Below are 20,158 nucleotides of genomic sequence, written 5' to 3' on the forward strand. Positions count from 1 at the left end.
GCATATTTTAACATTTTTCACCCTCACCCCCAATACAAATCAGGATTTTTAGGAAAATGTACAAACTTTCTGCTGTTTGCAATAAACCCAGGAAACAAGAACAATATAAATAGCTCAAAATCGAATATAACAAGTGTTTTCTCCTAAAATCACCCGCCCATGACAGGCGTCTTTAGAACTTAGTAGAGCACTTCTGGCTGTTATAACCTGCTGCAAACGACCTGCAGTAAGATCTGGTGGCAAGACGCAAGGAGGTTTCACTTTGTACAATAACGTGTGCACTAAATGCTGAAAATCTCCATGGCCGAACAGCCTAGCGACTCCAACTGTATACTGGCTGAAGTGGGGTACTGCAGATCCATCCGATTTATTAAAATAGGAGCAGATGTGCATTAACGGCCACGGTCACTATGCAGATCAGCAACAGGTTACATCAGCTGCCGCTGGCACTGGGAACAGCACATCATCGGGAGTGCTGGGTGTCACAGCTCCACCGACAGTATACTGATTACCTATCCTAAGGATTGGCCATCAATATAAAAGTACTAGGCGACCCCTTAAATGAGGGAATATACGAGTGTGATACTGGCGGTCACCCGGCGTTCCCAGAAACGGATTTCAGCTCACTCCAATAAATAAACTATAGCACGTCCAGTGACTTTATGGTTTAACATCCAGTCAGTGACAGAATACCCACCTACAAACATTTCTGCCGCCACTTACCGATTCACACTCTCTTAACTTCTTCTGAGCCCCATCAAAGTCAAAATTAACATATAAGCACTCCACAAATTCAGTGATCGGGTCCTTGTACGTATAAGATTCCTGTACGGGTAAAAAAAAAGAAAAAGGAGACAATAACTAAGAGCACAAGCCTCAGACAAGACGCGGCACAGGCTCACTGCGGCAACGGTCGCCCCGGCTCACTGCGGCAACGGTCGCCCCGGCTCACTGCGGCAACGGTCGCCCCGGCTCACTGCGGCAACGGTCGCCCCGGCTCACTGCGGCAACGGTCGCCCCGGCTCACTGCGGCAACGGTCGCCCCGGCTCTGCCACATCAGCCTGATGACATCTTACCAGCAGCGCCTGTAATGACTATGTATTCCCACTAGACAGGTCATCCGCCATCTTCAGCCTCCATCTACTACTGGCATAATGGTCACTCCGATAAGCAGGGAGCATTCAGATTAGCAGAGAAGAGTGCGGCCGTCTGGAAACCTAATTGCCCACTGCTATCCTTTGCTTTTAGGATGTATTTGGCAAAGGGGAGAACAGATGAAGTGTCAAAGTAAGAAACCGGACAAGTTCCCCATCCCTGAGATCAGCTGTGATCACAGAGGGAAGCAGCGTCAAGGCTTGTGTTTCCCCTTCAGTGGCCTGTACAGTGCAAATAGGGGATTTCATGCTGCCCTTTAAAATGAATGCCAGTCCAAAATCTGCCACCCCTTTATTATCTCACCTGGCGGGGGTCCCAAGTGACTGTGCACAACAAATCCAATACTATAGATACTTTTACGTGGTTACTAGTGATGAGTGAGCATGCTCGGGTGCTAACTGAGTGTCTTCGATTGTGCTCAAAAAATATGATTGCGTCAATGCTGCTGCATGTCTCACGGCTGTTCAACAGCTGCAACAGATGCGGTGATTGTCCAACAAAACAGCACAAGAGCATGCTCAGATAACACCTTATCCAAGCACTTTCGCTCATCACTAGTGGTTACTTACAGGAACCAGAACTCAGATTTCAGTTCTTCAAGAGAACCTGACAATAAGATTTATGCTGCCGGCACCACGTTATTGCAGCCGTCTAGGTTTTCTAGAGAGTTTCTGATAAAACATCCTTTGAAAAGCCGGATACTATGTATCTCAGACAATTAGTCCGAGGTGACTTCTCCCTGCTCACGTAGACTGACAGGTGTCTCCCTAGACAAACCCACAGGGAGAGACGGTCAGTTTATGGTAAAGGTGCAAATGCCGTCCTTGGACTAGTCATCTGAGAAGCATAGTCGTCGGCTGATTTTTCAAAGTAAACTTTCTCTGAAATGGTGCGTTATCTCCGAATAAGACCTTCATGGCTGCAATAATGCAGCCGGGTCTAATCCGTGCTCCCCAATAACGCAGCCGGGGTCTGATCCGTGCTCCCCAATAACACAGCTGGGGCCTGACCCGTGCTCTCCAATAACGCAGCCGCGTCTAATCCGTGCTCCCCAATAACGCAGCCGTGGTCTGATCCGCGCTCCTCAATAACGCAGCCGGGGTGTGACTCGTGCTCCCCAATAACGCAGCCGGGGTGTGACCCGTGCTCCCCAATAACGCAGCTGGGGTCTGATCCGTGGTCCCCAATAACGCAGCCGGGGTGTGACCCGTGCTCCCCAATAACGCAGCCGGGGTCTGATCCGTGCTCCCCAATAACGCAGCTGGGGCCTGACCCGTGCTCTCCAATAACGCAGCCGCGTCTAATCCGTGCTCCCCAATAACGCAGCCGTGGTCTGATCCGCGCTCCTCAATAACGCAGCCGGGGTGTGACTCGTGCTCCCCAATAACGCAGCCGGGGTGTGACCCGTGCTCCCCAATAACGCAGCTGGGGTCTGATCCGTGGTCCCCAATAACGCAGCCGGGGTGTGACCCATGCTCCCCAATAACGCAGCTGGGGTGTGACCCGTGCTCCCCAATAACGCAGCTGGGGTGTGACCCGTGCTCCTCAATAATGCAGCTGGGGTCTGACCCGTGCTCCCCAATAACGCAGCTGGGGTCTGCTCCGTGGTCCCCAATAACGCAGCCGGTGTGTGACCCGTGCTCCCCAATAACGCAGCTGAGGTCTGATCCGTGGTCCCCAATAACGCAGCCGGGGTGTGACCCGTGCTCCCCAATAACGCAGCCGGGGTCTGATCCGTGATCCCCAATAACGCAGCCGGGGTCTGATCCGTGCCCCCCAATAACACAGCCGGGGTCTGATCCGTGCTCCCCAATAACACAGCCGGGGTCTGATCCGTGCTCCCCAATAACGCAGCCGGGGTCTGATCCGTGCTCCCCAATAACGCAGCCGGGGTCTGATCCGTGCCCCCCAATAACGCAGCCGGGGTCTGATCCGTGCCCCCCAATAACGCAGCCGGGGTCTGATCCGTGCTCCCCAATAACACAGCCGGGGTCTGATCCGTGATCCTCAATAACAGCCGGGGTCTGATCTGTGCTCCCCAATAATGCAGCCAGGGTCTGATCCGTGCTCCCCAATAACGCAGCCGGGGTGTGACCCGTGCTCCCCAATAACAGCCGGGTGTGACCCGTGCCCCCCAATAACACAGCCGGGGTCTGCTCTGTGCCCCCCGTGGCTCAGCCAGCACGGATCTTCTGTCCCCTTCCCATTAAACGGCTCTGGAAACATGACGACCGCACTGCGAGAGGTAGTGGCCCTTACCTGCTGGATCACCTTCACCAAATCTTTCAGGACCTGCCGCCTCTTCCTTACGTCTTTGTTGGTGATGACGGCTGTGGTCAAGTATCGGAGAATGTGTGGGCACATGGTCTGGATGGCATTCAGGTATCTAAGGGAGATAAAACACCCAAATAAAACGTCTGCCATGAAATACCGGATACAGAATGTATGGCGACGTTTCATCGGCTCGGCTGAATATTACTGTAAAGCTACCTGCCATTTACAGGCGGAAGCGGAGAACAAACCCTCGAAATGACAACGTCTTGTCTATAAACGGACATGTCCCCCTGTAAGAATGTGGATATGACAATTTCACGCGCTACAACACCAAGTGTAACATTTATCCTAAAAATAAAAGCCAAATGTGACCCGATGCATTTCGGTAGCACGTGGACATCTGTAAGAGAAGGTTTTTCTTTTTTCGCTCTAACAAGAAAAAAAAAAACCTGATGGCGAACAGATGTGGAGAAGCGGAGACTGGGAGCGCGGCGCAGGCTGATCTGCAGCTGGAACCTCGGCTCCGTGCAAATATCACTCCTGGTCAGGTAGGACGCCATGTAAGGGTTATGTAATACAAGAGTAGCACGATGTAGGAATAGAGACCCTGATTCCAGTGATGTCACTTACTGTGCTGTGCATATCACTACAGGGATAGGTGTCTCGTGCTCATCTACCGCCCTGTGTAACCACGCCCCTACCACTGTGACAGATTTCTGCCTATGCACAGTGCGTACAGAAAGCAGCCAGTCAGTGGTGGACATTAGTTTCCCTGCAAAAAATGAGGACGCTGGGAATCTGTCAGCGAGCTCGTTCTGATATATAAAGTACACTCAGCTGGTCTTATGTGAAAGTATATTCAGACTAAATAGGAAACACTGAGTGGGAAAAAAGTCTGCGTTTCGGATGAAGGAGGACACAGCTGGGAAGGGCGGAGCGTTTTATATGCAGGTACATGCCAATTTAATCAAAGTGGTCGGCCCCTTTTTTATTTATATATTTATTTTTAATAGATCCACATCCACTGGAAGGACAGATTTTACACAGTACATTGTGGCCACATACAGCCGCCGCCAGGAAGTTATGGTCGCACCCCCCCCCCCCCACAGAGAACCGCTTCCCTAATCTTCTGAAGACTATGAAGTGTCCGAAGGGAAAAGAGCACAGGCAGGGCTGTGGAGTCGGAAGTCGTGGAGTCGGAGTCATGGAAATTGAGGAGTCAGAGTTGGAGTCGGAGGTTTAGCTTACCGACTCCACAGCCCTGGTTTTACATTAACCCCATCTGCTGCTGCAATACCAAAAACAGCCTGGGGTCAGAGGTGGCGCACCTGCGCTGTGGGAAGAGCGGTTCAAATGATGGGGTCTGAAAACCTATAGCATAAGCGCTGCTAACCAGGAGAATGAGTAATGGTTTCCTAGTGCATTGCATGGCAGGACAGTGGCTCCAATTAAACCCGACGGCCATGCATGTGGCCGATCAGACAGACAAGATGTGGGAGCGTTGGGATGAAAGCGCGGACGTCCCACATATCAGCGCTCACCATCCTTTATAATTGGTTGCTGTTAATTACCCGTGGCCGCGGGCGGGAGGATACGCCGCACATTTGGTAGTAGTTATAGGGGCAGAGCCGGCTTGTGAAACAGCAGATGCGCCTCATTTCGGGCCTTCAGACAGCTGATTTACAGCCGCTCTCCTGGAGCTGAGTAATGGAGGCATTGACGCAGGATATGCTCACACAGATATCGTGTACTTCAGGCAACTGAGGGCGGCATAGATGCTGGACTCTTATTTCCTAACCTGTCAGACTTGTTCAGAGTCAACACCGTCCTCGGGAGAGACAAATTAAAGAATCGAGGGTGAGCGCCACACATGGGACGAGCCAAAGGGGCTTCATCTGGGGGCATCAAAGGTCTACAGTCACGCTTTATATTGCGCACGCTCCCGTCTGCCAATATCAACCGGCAAATTGATCAACAGCCGAAACGAGCCCCCCTCCACTCTGGGGCCACTGACAAATAGGAGAAATACACAGCATAGGGATACATTTCTAATCAGTGGTGGTCCGACCGCTGGAACCTGCAACGATCGGCACAACGGAGAACTTCTACCCCCGTTAGATGGGAGCAGTCGTGCGGGCGCCTACCCTATAGGAAGTGAATGGAGCAGAGGTCAGGCATGTGCCCTGCCCTCCATTCTCAGAGTGCTAAACATGCCATCGATCAGTGCAGGTCACAGCTGTCGGACCCCCACCGGTCTATACGCTTTCACAGGGTGGTTGGGAAAAAACAAGTCACTATGTGGCTATTGCTGAAAGAGAACCATTTTCACTATAACAAAAAAATATACATTTTTTTTTAAGTTTTGTGTGTTTTTTTTACAAAATAACAAGACGACATAACATTGGTGTATGGGGCACTTACTGAGGCTGGTAGAGGAACAGGTCAATTATATTGTCTCGTCCCTTAGGGTGGTTGAAGAAGACGAAGAGAGACCAGTGGATGAGCCAGGTCCTGTGCTGGAGAGACTGGAGTGGAGAACTGACGGACTGGAGGTGCAAGAACACAACAAGAGCAAAACATTAATGACATCCACTGTCGGACGAGACCTGCGTGGCGCTCCGGCGACGGGACCTGCGTGGTGCGCAGTCTAAATTCATGGTTTGCCTCTGTATGACTCAACGCTGCTAAGATCTCAACATAAAAACATATTTTGGTTGTTCCGGAGGCGAGACATTTAATGAAGCCACGTACATTGTTATCGATGGTCTCCTTCAGCCTGGTCAGGTCTTCCATAGCGGCATCCCAGTTCTGCATCAAGATCTCTGAAGCCAGCTTTCCCCAGAGGGAGCTGAGGGCGTTCCTGTCTGTGGAGGGCACCTGCCAGCAGAGGAAGAGCAAAAACATAAGTGTGACCCCGAGACATCACCATCCATACCCGACAGACATGTTCCCGGTGCGGGCTTGTGGAGCGTCCGATGTTGGATTCCGTGAGACGTCCACACAACAGCTGTGAACACTAGAATATTATATAATATATATGTTCTATTTGTTTTATAACTTATCGTCATTTAGAGATAGGTATATACATGGCCCACGATCCATAAGTAGCCGGGCTTTGGATGCAGCGTATTTTCGCTGCCTTCTATTGAACACATGTGTTCACCGAACCGTGCGGATTTACCTCATTCAATACATTTCTATTGATTACATTTCTGTTGCGAAGACCACAAGAGAACCTCACATTCTGCATCCTGAAAAATGTCCCACCTTGGACAACATCTGCAAAGAGTTTCTATGTTCTCTCCGTGTTTGCGTGGGTTTCCTCCGGGTACTCCGGTTTCCTCCCACATGCCAAAGACATACTGATAGAGAATTTAGATTGTGAGCCCAATCGGGGACAGTGATGATAATGTGTGCAAAACTGTAAAGCGCTGCGGAATATGTTAGCGCTATATAAAAATAAAGATTATTATTATTTATTTATTATGCCGCATGTCAGTTTCAGTGGGTGGTCCGCGGGCACACATAGTGAACATGGCATTTCTAGAAATCACATCCACTAAGCAACATCTGGCCACTGCGGTTTTGACGTTGATCGTGGGCACACACCCTTAAGCAAGTTGAAGATGAAATGATCTCTAAAACTTAAAAGTTAGAGATGACCCATTTCCTTTGTATTTTACGCAAAAAAATAAATAAAATAATTGGAGGTCAAGATAAGGTCCGGAAGACCAAGGAAAAAAGGATTGCTAGAGAGGCTAATCAGAACCCCCACTTCACTGCAAAAGACCTTGAAAGATTCAGCAGACTCTGGAGTTGTGATACATTGTTCTACTGTTCAGAGACACCTGCACAAAAAAGACCTTCATGGAAGAGTCATCAGAAGAAAACCTCTCCTGTGTCCTCACCATAAAAGTCAGAAGTATGCAAAAGAACACCTGGACAAACCTGATGTATTTTGGATACAAGTTCTGTGGACAGATTAAGTTAAATTAGAACTCTTCGGCCACAGTGAAGACAGGTATGAGAAAAAAAAAAGGGGGGGGGGGGGGAGGGAACGGAATTTCAGGAAAAGAACATCTTGCCAACCATTAAAAAGCATGGGGGTTGATCAGTCATACTTTGTGGTTGTGTTACAGACAATGACACAGGGAACATTTCACAGGTAGAGGAATGAATGGATACAGATAAATGTTAAATTCTTGATGCAAACATAACTCCATCTGAAAAAAAAAAAAAAAAAAAGCTAGAGGATGACTTCTACAAATGGACAATGATCAAAATCATGTCAAAATCCACAACTGATGACCTCAAAAGGCGCAAGCTGAAAATTTTACAATGGCCCTCACAGTCCCGTGATCTGAACATCATTGAAAATCTGTGGCTAGACCTCAAGACAGCAGCGCATGCAAGAAGACCCAGGAATCTCACAGAATTGGAAGAATCTTCCAAGGAAGAATGGATGTAAATGCCTCAAACGAGAACTTAAAGACTTGTCTGGCTACTTTTGTAATACTCGCACAAGTGGATGTAACTAGGTACTAACCACGCAGGGTGCCAAACTTTTGCATCAGCGCATTTTCGTTTTCATAATTTTTAAAATGTAAAAGATGAAAATAGGTGGTATTTTGCCTCAAATACTACGGAAATGTGTCATCTTTAACTTCAGGCCTTTTAGAGATCATTTCATCTTCACAATAACAGTACTTTTGACCAGGGGTGCCCGAACTTTTACATGCCACTGTATATATAGACATCTATCCCATCTCTGTCCATCCTATATGTTTCTTGCTTGCTCACCATCCCATATTCATCTTCACTAAAATAAACATTAAATAATTAGTATCTTCGTTGTTCCGCCGAGCATATGACATGACCAATGCAATTCAATAAGGATATTTTTCACATGGGTCCAGTCCCGTAAAGAAAAAAAAAAAAATGAAAAAATGCACCATCCATCTATCAGATGAAATTCACGCATTCCAGTCCATGGGTGAGCAAAAAAAAAATAAAACCTAAGAACTGTATTTCACAATGTACATTTTTAACTGCTGATGTATAATTATGGATGCCATATGGGTGTAAATCACAGGTCACAATTGTCTGAGTTTTCAGGATGAAAATTGGAGAGTTTTGGGGGGTTTTGCACCAATAACGCAGCAAAAAACGATACCTGCTGTTTTTGCACTTCTCCATTGTTTCCTATGGGTGAAAAAAAACCGATGCTCATGAGGAGAATATAATTTTACCTCTATACAAGTCACTAGTTCGACCACACTTAGAATACTGTGCACAGTTCTGGTCTCCGGTGTATAAGAAAGACATAGCTGAACTGGAGCGGGTGCAGAGAACAGCGACCAAGGTTATTAGAGGACTGGGGGGTCTGCAATACCAAGATAGGTTATTACACTTGGGGCTATTTAGTTTGGAAAAACGAAGACTAAGGGGTGATCTTATTTTAATGTATAAATATATGAGGGGACAGTACAAAGACCTTTCTGATGATCTTTTTAATCATAGACCTGAAACAGGGACAAGGGGGCATCCTCTGCGTTTGGAGGAAAAAAGGTTTAAGCATAATAACAGATGCGGATTCTTTACTGTAAGAGCAGTGAGACTATGGAACTCTCTGCCGTATGATGTTGTAATGAGTGATTCATTACTTAAATTTAAGAAGGGACTGGATACCTTTCTGGAAAAGTATAATGTTACAGGGTATATACACTAGATTCCTTGATAGGGCGTTGATCCAGGGAACTAGTCTGATTGCCGTATGTGGAGTCGGGAAGGAATTTTTTTCCCCAATGTGGAGCTTACTCTTTGCCACATGGTTTTTTTTTGCCTTCCTCTGGATCAACATGTTAGGGCATGTTAGGTTAGGCTATGGGTTGAACTAGATGGACATATAGTCTTCCTTCAACCTTAATAACTATGTAACTATGTAAATACGCTGATAGAAGTGACATGCTGCAGGTTGCAAAAACGCAGTTTTCCAAATAAGTCAGAAAAAAAACAAAAAACTAAGATTTCTGAAATCTCAGACTTTGTTGCTTCTGTAAAACGCAGCTTAAAAAAAAATGCAGAAAAAACGCAAAGTGTGAATATAGCCTTAATACACACATTTGCAGTAGACATTACATTTTTATTTTGCGTGCAATGTAATAAAAAGCCAATATATAAAAACTAAAACTTGCTCAGTGAGCATGAGATACCATCATACCCCGCTGTGATATAGGGAGGCTGACGTATGGAGTCCAGGCGTTGCGGCCATTAAAAATGCAATCTTATCGCAGCCGTCTGGAATCATCCAATTGTCACTTGCCCATCGCTAGAAAAACTTACTCAGCAAAATTGGAAAGAAAAAAAAATTATGGGAATTCCGTCAAGTTACAATATGGAAATTTTTTTTTTTTTTTTTTTTTTTATAGACGTCTCATTGCAAACAATGTGTTATGAAACAGACACCTGTATCCCCCCTCCCCCAATCAGCGGGCGCTGCCCTCCCACCACCCACTTCGCTGGATCTTGAGAACAGGTCTAGTTATTTTATCTGGTGGAGTTCAAGTCTTCAGAAAGCGGAGGGTAACGGCGGGGTCATAGAGCTGTAATTTATACAACTCTGAACTACACTAGGTCATTGAGAGTGTCAAATTCTAATCTCAGAGCGGCCGCACAATGGGCCTTTCATGGCTTCGGTTTCTCCAGCCATCACTTTAAATGAATCTTCACCCGGCAAACGGGTCCCAGCGCAGAGAAAGTCAGAGCAGACACTGAAGCCGGGCTAGCCTCCGATTCCCAAGGGAACGCGAGTGTGTAGACTTTCCAACGCACCGCGAATATTATACATATCTGCCGTCCATCAGATTCCTACCAACGACAGATCATTCCTAAATATCCTTTCCGAGCTAATCCCAGATCTCAGGGTCCTTCTGCCCCATTTTATTTAAAAAGGTAGTTAAGATGGCTGCAAAATATTAAAAAAGTGCAGTTTTAATTGTAGGGACCTAGTAAGGACTGCATTTCCTTTCGCCTCCACTGATTCCAGAACAGTTTTTATTTTTTTTCTGTGCCTCTCTGTTTTAAAGTTATGCCCCCCGATAATAAAGGTGCAACTTTTTCCCTTCTACCAACTGGGAGTGTACAAAAAGAACTTTTCTGTGGGTGTGTGCTTTTTCATCCTCTGACACTAGCCAATCACAACAAAGCCACGCCCACAGAAGCTGCATGGTACACGCCCAGTAGGATGAAGGAAAAATGAAAATCACTATTACCAAGGGGCATAACTTTGGAACAGAGGGTCGCAAAAAAGAAAGAAAAACTAATCTAAAATCAGTGGAGCAGTAGGAACTGGAGGAAGTACTCTGTATAAACTCAGTGAAATGTCCTTTATGTAATGCTAGAACCTGGGAGCAAGGGACATGGTGCCCGACATCCTCATCTACAAATCTGTTGCCATGAGGAGAATCTGTAGCAATCAAATTATATTGTCTCGATGGAAAGCGATGTCATTAGAAATAAGATCTCGCCAAGGACACATTTACAAGTGATGGCCCGTCCCAAGACAATCTTTTACCCCTTATTTTGCTGATGTGTCCGAGTTGCAATATTGGGCAGAGAATAAATAATGATGGGGCTGTAGTAGATAGGCCAGCAATTCTTCCATGTCTGACCCCTGTAGATCCAGCGATAACCAAAAAATATTTGCGTCTTGCATCAGTAATGCAGAGCCCGAAATGATGCGCGTCACGTCCACCATCTGAAGTATGGGCTGGTATTTTGGGCAACTGTCGAATGTATGACGAGTCACTTGCATAGAAGCTTTATAAACTCCAAACCTGGATCTGCAGAGTTGTAATGCCTAAACTTTTTATTTTAGAAGTTGGAGTAGTAGGCTGGACGTGCTTCATAAGTAGAGACGGACATAGCGGTGGCTGGTGACTTTAGGTAAGGAGTCCCGCGATCGGTGAGGACAATGCAGTCATTACTCGCATCGTAAATGGTGGCAGTGTGAAACTTGCCTGGCTAGCGGAAGATACAGCAAGTCACCTGAGTGCTGCGATGTCCTATCATGCATACTAACCGCTCCTACAGATGTCACATTGCAGCAGTATTAAATGTCGGCTTTAAGACCAACATATAAAAAAAATTAAAAAAAAAATAAAAATTGCCCCCCTCCCAGCTCCATTATATGCGGCTTACATCCATCCTGCGTCAGAACTTAAATCAACGGATCGGTCGGGGTGCTGTGTCTTGGGCCCCAATGATGGGATATTAATGACCCAAGTTCAGTCCAGCAGATCCATGCAAGGTCTGGTGCTGCACCCTTTGCTGTACGTTTGCCCATATGTCACGTATGGTCCATATGTAATGCACACCATCTGTTGATATCCAATTTTTGATAATGGGGCAATGAATGAGTTAGGGGCTCCCCGGACAGTTGTGTATGACACCAATGTATACAGCCCCGCACATCACAGTGACAAACTCCCATACAGGGATCATTAAAAACAGATTAAACCGATGGAATGGCTTCAGGCCTCGGATGTCATTACTCCTCTCCATCCCAGACTGATGGATTTGCTTTCCTGCTGCAGAAGATCCGTATTCTGCGCAGCACAAAAGCCGTCTCTACAGGTGGCTGACAGCTCCCGGCCCGTGCCAGTCCCGGCTCAGCCAAAGGACGGACTTAAATGTCTGCACCATTGTGTTTATTCATGTACGGTAAGAGAGACCGCACTCACCGCCTGGCATCGATAGTCTCCCTGCCCGGGTGGGACAATACAGAGCTCGCAGCAGGTGTCACAAGGTGTCCATAGCACCCGCAGAACGAGGCAACAAGAATGCTGACCCCCATGTCAAATGCTCCAGACTTTCGCTCTGGAGGACCGGTCCGGTTTTAGATTACACAGACAGTCCAATGACTGCGACGGGCACTGTAACAAATACTCCTGTGGTGGCGCTGCGGGGAAAATGAACACTTATGGCAAGGTTTGCCCACTGATTACAGCCAATCGCTGGAGGACCCAGACAGTGTGAGCTGTTGATCGACAAGAGACTTGCAAAACGTTTCACAAAGCTCGAATATCCCTTTAAAGAGCCATCTGTTAGTTTCACCAGACGGGTATTTAACCAAAACTGAAGTTATTTCATATTTGATTCTGTTTTTGGATACAGCTACTAAAACAGATCAATATGTATCCACGGTAACAGACTACAAACCTTGTGTAGTCTGATCCTGCAGTAATAGTCCATTTTAGCAAGATGGAAGGGACCCGCAGGATCAGAAAACACAAGGCTTCTTTTCAGTCTGCTGCCATGTAAACGACTAAAATTCTATCATAACTTGAAATGATTCATTTTAGATTTGGAGCAAAAAAAAAAAAAAAATTCGATTCCAAAAGTGTCCTGCAACAACTTCAAAGGCGAAAGCACAACAAACAAATAAAGGGCACAATCACTGCGTTTGCGCCTTTTATGGTCTAGATTTTTCATTTTATTCTTTATATTTGTACTCTATTTTGCATGAGTTTGCCACCTGTTTTTGTCTTTTATTCTATACTAGTTGGCCCGTGAGAAATTTTCGCACATTGGTTGTCGGGGGAGCAGGCAATTTCAGGAAAATCAAACTGGTCAAATGTAAATGTATTTAATGAGACTATGAACACAGAGAGGTATTTCTACATGTAGATTGGTAGTACAATAAATTGGTTTGATAAGTAGAGGCTAAAAAAAAATGTCTAGAGGTTGTCGTGTCACCTGTTGGTTATATTTTTTCTGCAGGCTTCTGAAAATGAATGTTTAAACTGTATTTACTGATCAAATCGTGAATGAGTGGTTTGTTTGTTTCTTTTCTTGCTGAAGGGGGCAAGTTTACCTTTCAAATGGTGTATTATTTGTGTGTGGGGCAAAGTAATCACCGAAAAAGCAGTGCATGTTTACAAATGTGTTTGCATGTGACTTACCTGCAGTGAAGTGTGCAATCCTTGAATTTGACTGAAATAGGCTGGGCAAGCACTTCGGCAAGCTGGAAAGACCCCAAGGCAAATGCCACCTGCAGGTAATTTGACCTTTGAAATTGTGTATCATTTGTGTGTGTCGGTGGAGTATAAATGGAGCAAGTCTGCAATTGAATAGGCAGTGCATGTTTACAAATGCGTTTGCATATGTGGCTCACCTGCAGTGAAGTGTGCAATACTCCAATGTGCCTGAAATCAGCTGGGCAAGGAGTTGAGCAAGCTGGAAAGCCCACAAGGCAAATGTTAGTATTTGTTTGTGATGTCTGTAAGCAGCTTTGTGGTAGTGTGCTTTGGGGTAGTGTGATGCCACCTGCAGGTCATTTTTCCTTACTGCAGGTTTATGAAAATTAATGTTTAAACTGTATTTTGTGATCACATTGTGGTTTGTTTGGCTATTTTCTTGCTGAAGGGGGCAAGTTTACCTTTCAAATGGTGTATCATTTGTGTGTGTGGGTGCAGAATGAACGGAGATACAAAGTAATCACCGAAAAAGAGTATTTAGAAATAATATAAAAGGATACTTTTATAATTGTGGGCAAGACTTGGGATTTCCCAGATGTTTTTTGCCTCCCCATGTGTGTTTATTTTGGGCAAATTTTGCTAAATTTTAGTCCTCTAAAAAGTTGCAAAAAAGGTCACGCACAAAAAAAAAAAAACTCTTATTGTGCAGATTAGCAACGTGTTACAATAAATTTGGTACAGAAAAAAAAGCAACAAAAACAACTGTAAATGTCGAATAAGGGTCTAAATGATGGATGCAGGTTTAGGCAACTATCAAAAGAATGGCGAGATGGGTGCTCAGATGGGCTCTCATTTAGCTTTTAAGGGAGCTATGAAAATTGACAAACAAGTTGTGGGACCCGCATTCATTAGACAATCAAGCTGGGGATCTACCATAAAAGGTCTACATTCCGCAAGCTTATTAACGAAATAGAGGAGGAATTCTAAACATTTAAAGATGTCACCTGTCCACAGAATATTTGAGCACTTTCTGATAAGTGTGGGTTCGGCTGGTGGGACCCCCACCAATCCAGAGAACAGAGATAACAGAGATCAGCAAGGAGTGGCAGACACGCATGTGCACCGCCACTCCATTCTTTTCCAATGACGTACTTAGCACTAGACTGCTTAGTCTGCTCTTGCACATTTGCAGCTCCAACTTCGAAGGGTAGTTCCAGAACCCTACTCTTGAGCGTGGCTGGAGAAAGGCACTGGTCACAAAGTTACCACCAGTCTACTGATACGTCAACATTTTTCAATGGTGGGAATCACCAACCAGGAAGGTCAAGATGTACACCGGTAGATCCAGATACGTCAACATTTTTCAATGGTGGGAATCACCAACCAGGGAGGTCAGGATGTACACCGGTAGATCCAGATACGTCAACATTTTTCAATGGTGGGAATCACCAACCAGGGAGGTCAGGATGTACACCGGTAGATCCAGCAATCCATGTTATTTGGGGCAAAAAAAAAATGATTAAAATGACTGTCAGGCCATATTTATTACCAGGTGTCAGATTATACCAGGTAATCAGTTTACCCCCCGGTCTAGCAGGTTGTGGGGGCTTTTCTGTATATTGCGGTGCGCTGGTTTCCCTTAAGTCGAGGGCTCATGTGAGCTCTTTGGCCCGGCTCCATGTCATTACAGTTGGCTCTGCATACCAACCTTTCAGGAGAGGATATGCTAGAATAGTTTCAATATCTGGGTTTTTACAGGGGTTACCTAAAGTTCCATTTGCTGGGGGAACGGCACATTCAGTCACTGGCCAGCAACAATAAATTTACTGTGCGGAGCCTCGAACAAGACATTAAATCTTCATTCTCAAAATTCACTCCCAGCATTAACAAATGATATGAATAAGCAGCTCTTTTCAGGGGCTTGTAATGAAACCACGGCTCGGCTTTTATTAACCTCATTTAAGCTGTTTACATTTCCCCAGTAAATGACTCTTACTCTCCTAAATCCGTAGTAATATTCCAGCAGAGGCAGATGGAAGTGGCCGATAAGAGGAGGCCGGGCCGCCGCGGGACATTACTGACGATTACCTACAATTTGCCAGTCTGCTTTTCAGCATTTGAATTTTCTGCTGGAGATTCAGATTACAATCGCTGCTGTTGTGCCCACCTGGTCTGCACCGAGCCGACCCCACCGAGCAGACAGCCCAGGGTCCGCCGCTGTGCACATGGGACGGTTCGGCTGCATTTTGTGGTTTATTTTTAAAATTACAGCAAAATAATGGACTGTAATAATGAAAAACATAAAAAAAAAAAAAAAAAAGATAAGATAAGATACAGCAAGGGTGAACACAGCTTTAAAAGGGGTTGTGCACCTCGGGACAATACCTTCATAGGGGTTTACATGCTGACAAACTATAAAAAAAAATAATGTACACACGATTGTCGCAAGTAAGGATGCGAGTGAGTATTTGGCTTAATGTTATATATATCCTGACTATTGGGAGAAAGTACCGTATATACTCGAGTATAAGCCGAGATTTTCAGCCCATTTTTTTGGGCTGAAAGTCCCCCTCTCGGCTTATACTCGAGTCATACCCGGGGGTCGGCAGGGGAGGGGGAGCGGGGGCTGTCTAATTATACTCACCTGCTCCTGGCGCGGTCCCTGCAGGTCCCTGGCGCCCAAGCTTCTTCCTGTACTGAGCGGTCACATGGTACCGCTCATTACAGTAATGAATATGCTGGTCCACCTCCCACAGGGGTGGAGCCGCATATTCACTACTGTAATGAGCGGTAACGGTGACCGCTCAGTACAGGAAGAAGCTGCGGTGCTGGGGAACCAGGGACTGCACAGAGCCAGGAGCAGGTGAGTATAACGGGGAGGGGAGCGCTGTGCTGCGGAATATTCACCAGCTCCCCGTTCCGGGTGCCGCTCCGTCTTCAGCAGTGACGCTCACGTCAGAGGGCGCGGTGACGTGGTTAGTGCGCGCACTCTGCCTGGACGTCAGTGCAGAAGACGCTGCGGCGCCAGAACGAGGAGCAGGTGAATACTGAAAGTTCCGGGGGCCTGAGCGACGGAGAGGTGAGTATGTGATTTTTTTTTTTTTATCACAGCAACAGCAAATGGGGCAAGGGTCTGTATGGAGCATATTATGGGGCCATAATCAACATTTGTGCAGCATTATATTGGGCAAATGTGTCTATGGAGCATCTTATGGGGCCATTATTAACCTTTATGCAGGATTATATGGGGCATACTTTAATATGGAGCATCTTATGGGGGCATCATAAACTTTATGGATCATTATATGGGGCTTCAGATTCAATATGGATATTCAAAAACACTTAACCTACTGATGTCTCAATTAATTTTACTTTTATTGGTATCTATTTTTACTTTTGACGTTTACCGGTAGCTGCTGCATTTCCCACCCTAGGCTTATACTCGAGTCATTAAGTTTTCCCAGTTTTTTGTGGCAAAATTAGGGGGGTCGGCTTATACTCGGGTCGGCTTATACTCGAGTATATATGGTAGATTAATTCCCCCTGGAGCCATCGGCTTCGGCCAGCCGCAGATGTGTGCCGGAGGGGAGAAGGTCAGCGCTCAGTACAGGGCGTGTACAGAGCCGCCCATCACAGTGCTGCGAGTGGTTACTTTACCAGCGTTGTGCAGGCCTGTATGAAAGAAAGCCGGCAGCTTGTGGAAGGAAGAAAGTTAATTTTCTCCAGGTAGCCGCACTTTCAATAAGACGGCTTGACAGCGTTGTAACGCTACTAACCTTCAGATTAACCTATTATCTGCAGGTGAAGAGTGTTTGAAGATATACAAGGTTTTCTTTAAGGCTTTTGTTGTGATCACAGGCCTGGATGATCTTTAGGACCACGCTGGCCACCTTTAACTTTATAGGAGAAAGTAAAGCTTCACCCGGTCCTCATTGATGCCCTCTCTCTTTCCTTAGTCGATCTCAATGGATAGATGCATTTACCCCCACAATACTTATGCAGTAATGACACCACGTCCTCTCTAAGGGCTCGTTCTGACGGCCATACTCTCGGGCAGTGCGCAATGGACGGCGCATTGTCCAATATTAACCTATGTGCCAATTCCCTGGCGCCTGCACTGGTCTGGTCCATTTTACATATTAGAATAGTATATAATATAGCAGACAGATTTAGCACATGAGCCCCTCATCTCCCCAGTTTGCGGACCAGTCTTCATTTGTCTGGCCCACTTACAATCATGGAAGTGTGAACCCCTAAATAAACCAAAGGCTTCAATACCAGGCACGAATGATAGCTCCCATCTGCAAGACCCCACATGGCCATTGCCTAAAGTGTATACATCCGACACACACCTGCATGGATGTATCAAGGAGTAAACCATTGCCGACCTACCACCAGAAAATGCAATAGCAGATTGTATATACGATTTTCAGAATAAATAATTACTAGATTAATTGGTATCAAACAACAAAAAAAGCAACTAAATAAAAACCAAAAGACTCGTAAATACAGCAAAATACAGTAAATGAGCAGCAGCCAAAAACCACAAACATCCCACTGTGACTGCACATCCGCAGGGAAACGACTGGTGATCAGATCATGGGTCCTCTGTACCCCGTAGACAATCAGGGCAGAGTGGAGAAATATGCAGCTGTGCATGGGTGCCCCCTACATTACATCCTACGGAGCCTTGGGTGCCCCCTACATTACATCCTATGGAGCAGTGGGTGCCCCTTACTTTACATCCTACGGAGCAGTGGGTGCCCCTTACTTTACATCCTACGGAGCAGTGGGTGCCCCCTACATTACATCCTGCGGAGCCATGGGTGCCCCCTACATTACATCCTACGGAGCCATGGGGTCCCCCTACATTACATCCTACGGAGCCGTGGGTGCCCCCTACATTACATCCTACGGAGCCGTGGGTGCCCCCTACATTACATCCTACGGAGCCATGGGTGCCACCTACATTACATCCTACGGAGCCATGGGGTCCCCCTACATTACATCCTACGGAGCCATGGGGTCCCCCTACATTACATCCTACGGAGCCGTGGGTGCCCCCTACATTACATCCTACGGAGCAGTGGGTGCTCCCTACATTACATCCTACGGAGCCATGGGGTCCCCCTACATTACATCCTACGGAGCCATGGGTGCCACCTACATTACATCCTACGGAGCCATGGGGTCCCCCTACATTACATCCTACGGAGCCGTGGGTGCCCCCTACATTACATCCTACGGAGCAGTGGGTGCCCCCTACATTACATCCTACGGAGCAGTGGGTGCCCCCTACATTACATCCTACGGAGCAGTGGGTGCCCCCTACATTACATCCTACGGAGCAGTGGGTGCCCCCTACATTACATCCTACGGAGCCGTGGGTGCCCCCTACATTACATCCTACGGAGCAGTGGGTGCCCCCTACATTACATCCTACGGAGCAGTGGGTGCCCCCTACATTACATCCTACGGAGCAGTGGGTGCCCCCTACATTACATCCTACGGAGCAGTGGGTGCCCCCTACATTACATCCTACGGAGCAGTGGGTGCCCCCTACATTACATCCTACGGAGCAGTGGGTGCCCCCTACATTACATCCTACGGAGCCGTGGGTGCCCCATACTTTACATCCTACGGAGCCGTGGGTGCCCCATACTTTACATCCTACGGAGCCGTGGGTGCCCCCTACTTTACATCCTACGGAGCCGTGGGTGCCACCTACATTACATCCTATGGAGCCATGGGTGCCCCCTACATTACATCCCAAGGTGCTATGGGTGCCTCCAACTGTGCGCTCAGCAGTGTCTTCTATATAATATCATGTAACGAGCATCAGCATCACGGTTGAGAACAAAGATCTAGTGGTCACGGAAAGTCCAGCCATTGGTCACCCACCAAATATTTAAAGAGGGTGTTTCATCTTATTAAATGGGTAAAAATGCAATGTGCTTATAAAAACCAAGCAAGTTTGCAATTAACGTGTTAATAAAAATCATCTCCACTCTTAAGAATGAAGAGGTTAAGGGTTGCTTGCAATATTGACCAGTGGTCAGCCATGTTGCTGGACTGTGACACTACAGACGCTCATGGACCCCCTCTCCAAGAGGGAAAAGGCCAGGAGATGACTGCCTTAGAGAATATTCTGTGAATATTAAAGTATGTCAGAAAAAGCTTAGAATACAAAGATTCCTACATTCATATTCTGCACAGACAGGGAACCATGAATTAAATACATGGAGACTTACCAGCACCCGGAAGAAGTACAAGTACTCGGCAGCCCCGGAGTAGTTCCCGCACTCGTACTGGAACTTGGCGTATCTGTACAGGGTGTCCAGGTACTCCTGTCTGAACTGAAATAACAAACTAGTCATATACTGAACACAAGATACACGTAGGCAACATGCACAAACTACTAGGTCTGTGAAAGGTATATTCCTTACCCCATGTTTATCAGCAAGGTGGTCAAAAAGCATCCGTCCATCCCTGAAAGGAAAAAGACATGGCAATTCAGTCAGGTTCAGCACCAGCTAAAGGGATATTCCTATCTGTAGCTGGAATGCATTACCACATTATAAAACTCGAGACCCGCACTGACCTTGAGAAAGTGGTAGACATGGCCCCAATTTACAGTGAATAAAGCCTTGATGCAACTCCATGAATGTGCAGGGAAAAATTGTAAAGCGGACATGCTCCCCAGAATGTAAGAAGAACAGGCATTCTAATGTGTGAGACATGTGATGATAGA

General features: G+C 46.4%; 1 protein-coding gene across 1 annotated transcript in view; it reads right to left on the minus strand.

Annotated features, from left to right (window-relative positions):
• The window catches only part of EIF3E (eukaryotic translation initiation factor 3 subunit E), a 50,486-nt gene that overhangs the window by 16,598 nt on the left and 13,730 nt on the right, over window positions 1-20,158 (minus strand). Inside the window, exons 4-9 of the mRNA XM_069731777.1 lie at window positions 19,854-19,896; window positions 19,659-19,763; window positions 6,182-6,307; window positions 5,852-5,976; window positions 3,416-3,542; window positions 724-825 (exon numbers count right to left, since the gene is read on the minus strand). Coding sequence (XP_069587878.1) covers window positions 724-825; window positions 3,416-3,542; window positions 5,852-5,976; window positions 6,182-6,307; window positions 19,659-19,763; window positions 19,854-19,896 — 628 coding nt within the window. The remainder of the gene's footprint in view (window positions 1-723; window positions 826-3,415; window positions 3,543-5,851; window positions 5,977-6,181; window positions 6,308-19,658; window positions 19,764-19,853; window positions 19,897-20,158) is intronic.

This window comes from Ranitomeya imitator, chromosome 6, assembly GCF_032444005.1.
Source record: "Ranitomeya imitator isolate aRanImi1 chromosome 6, aRanImi1.pri, whole genome shotgun sequence".
NCBI classification, from domain to species: Eukaryota; Metazoa; Chordata; class Amphibia; order Anura; family Dendrobatidae; genus Ranitomeya; species Ranitomeya imitator.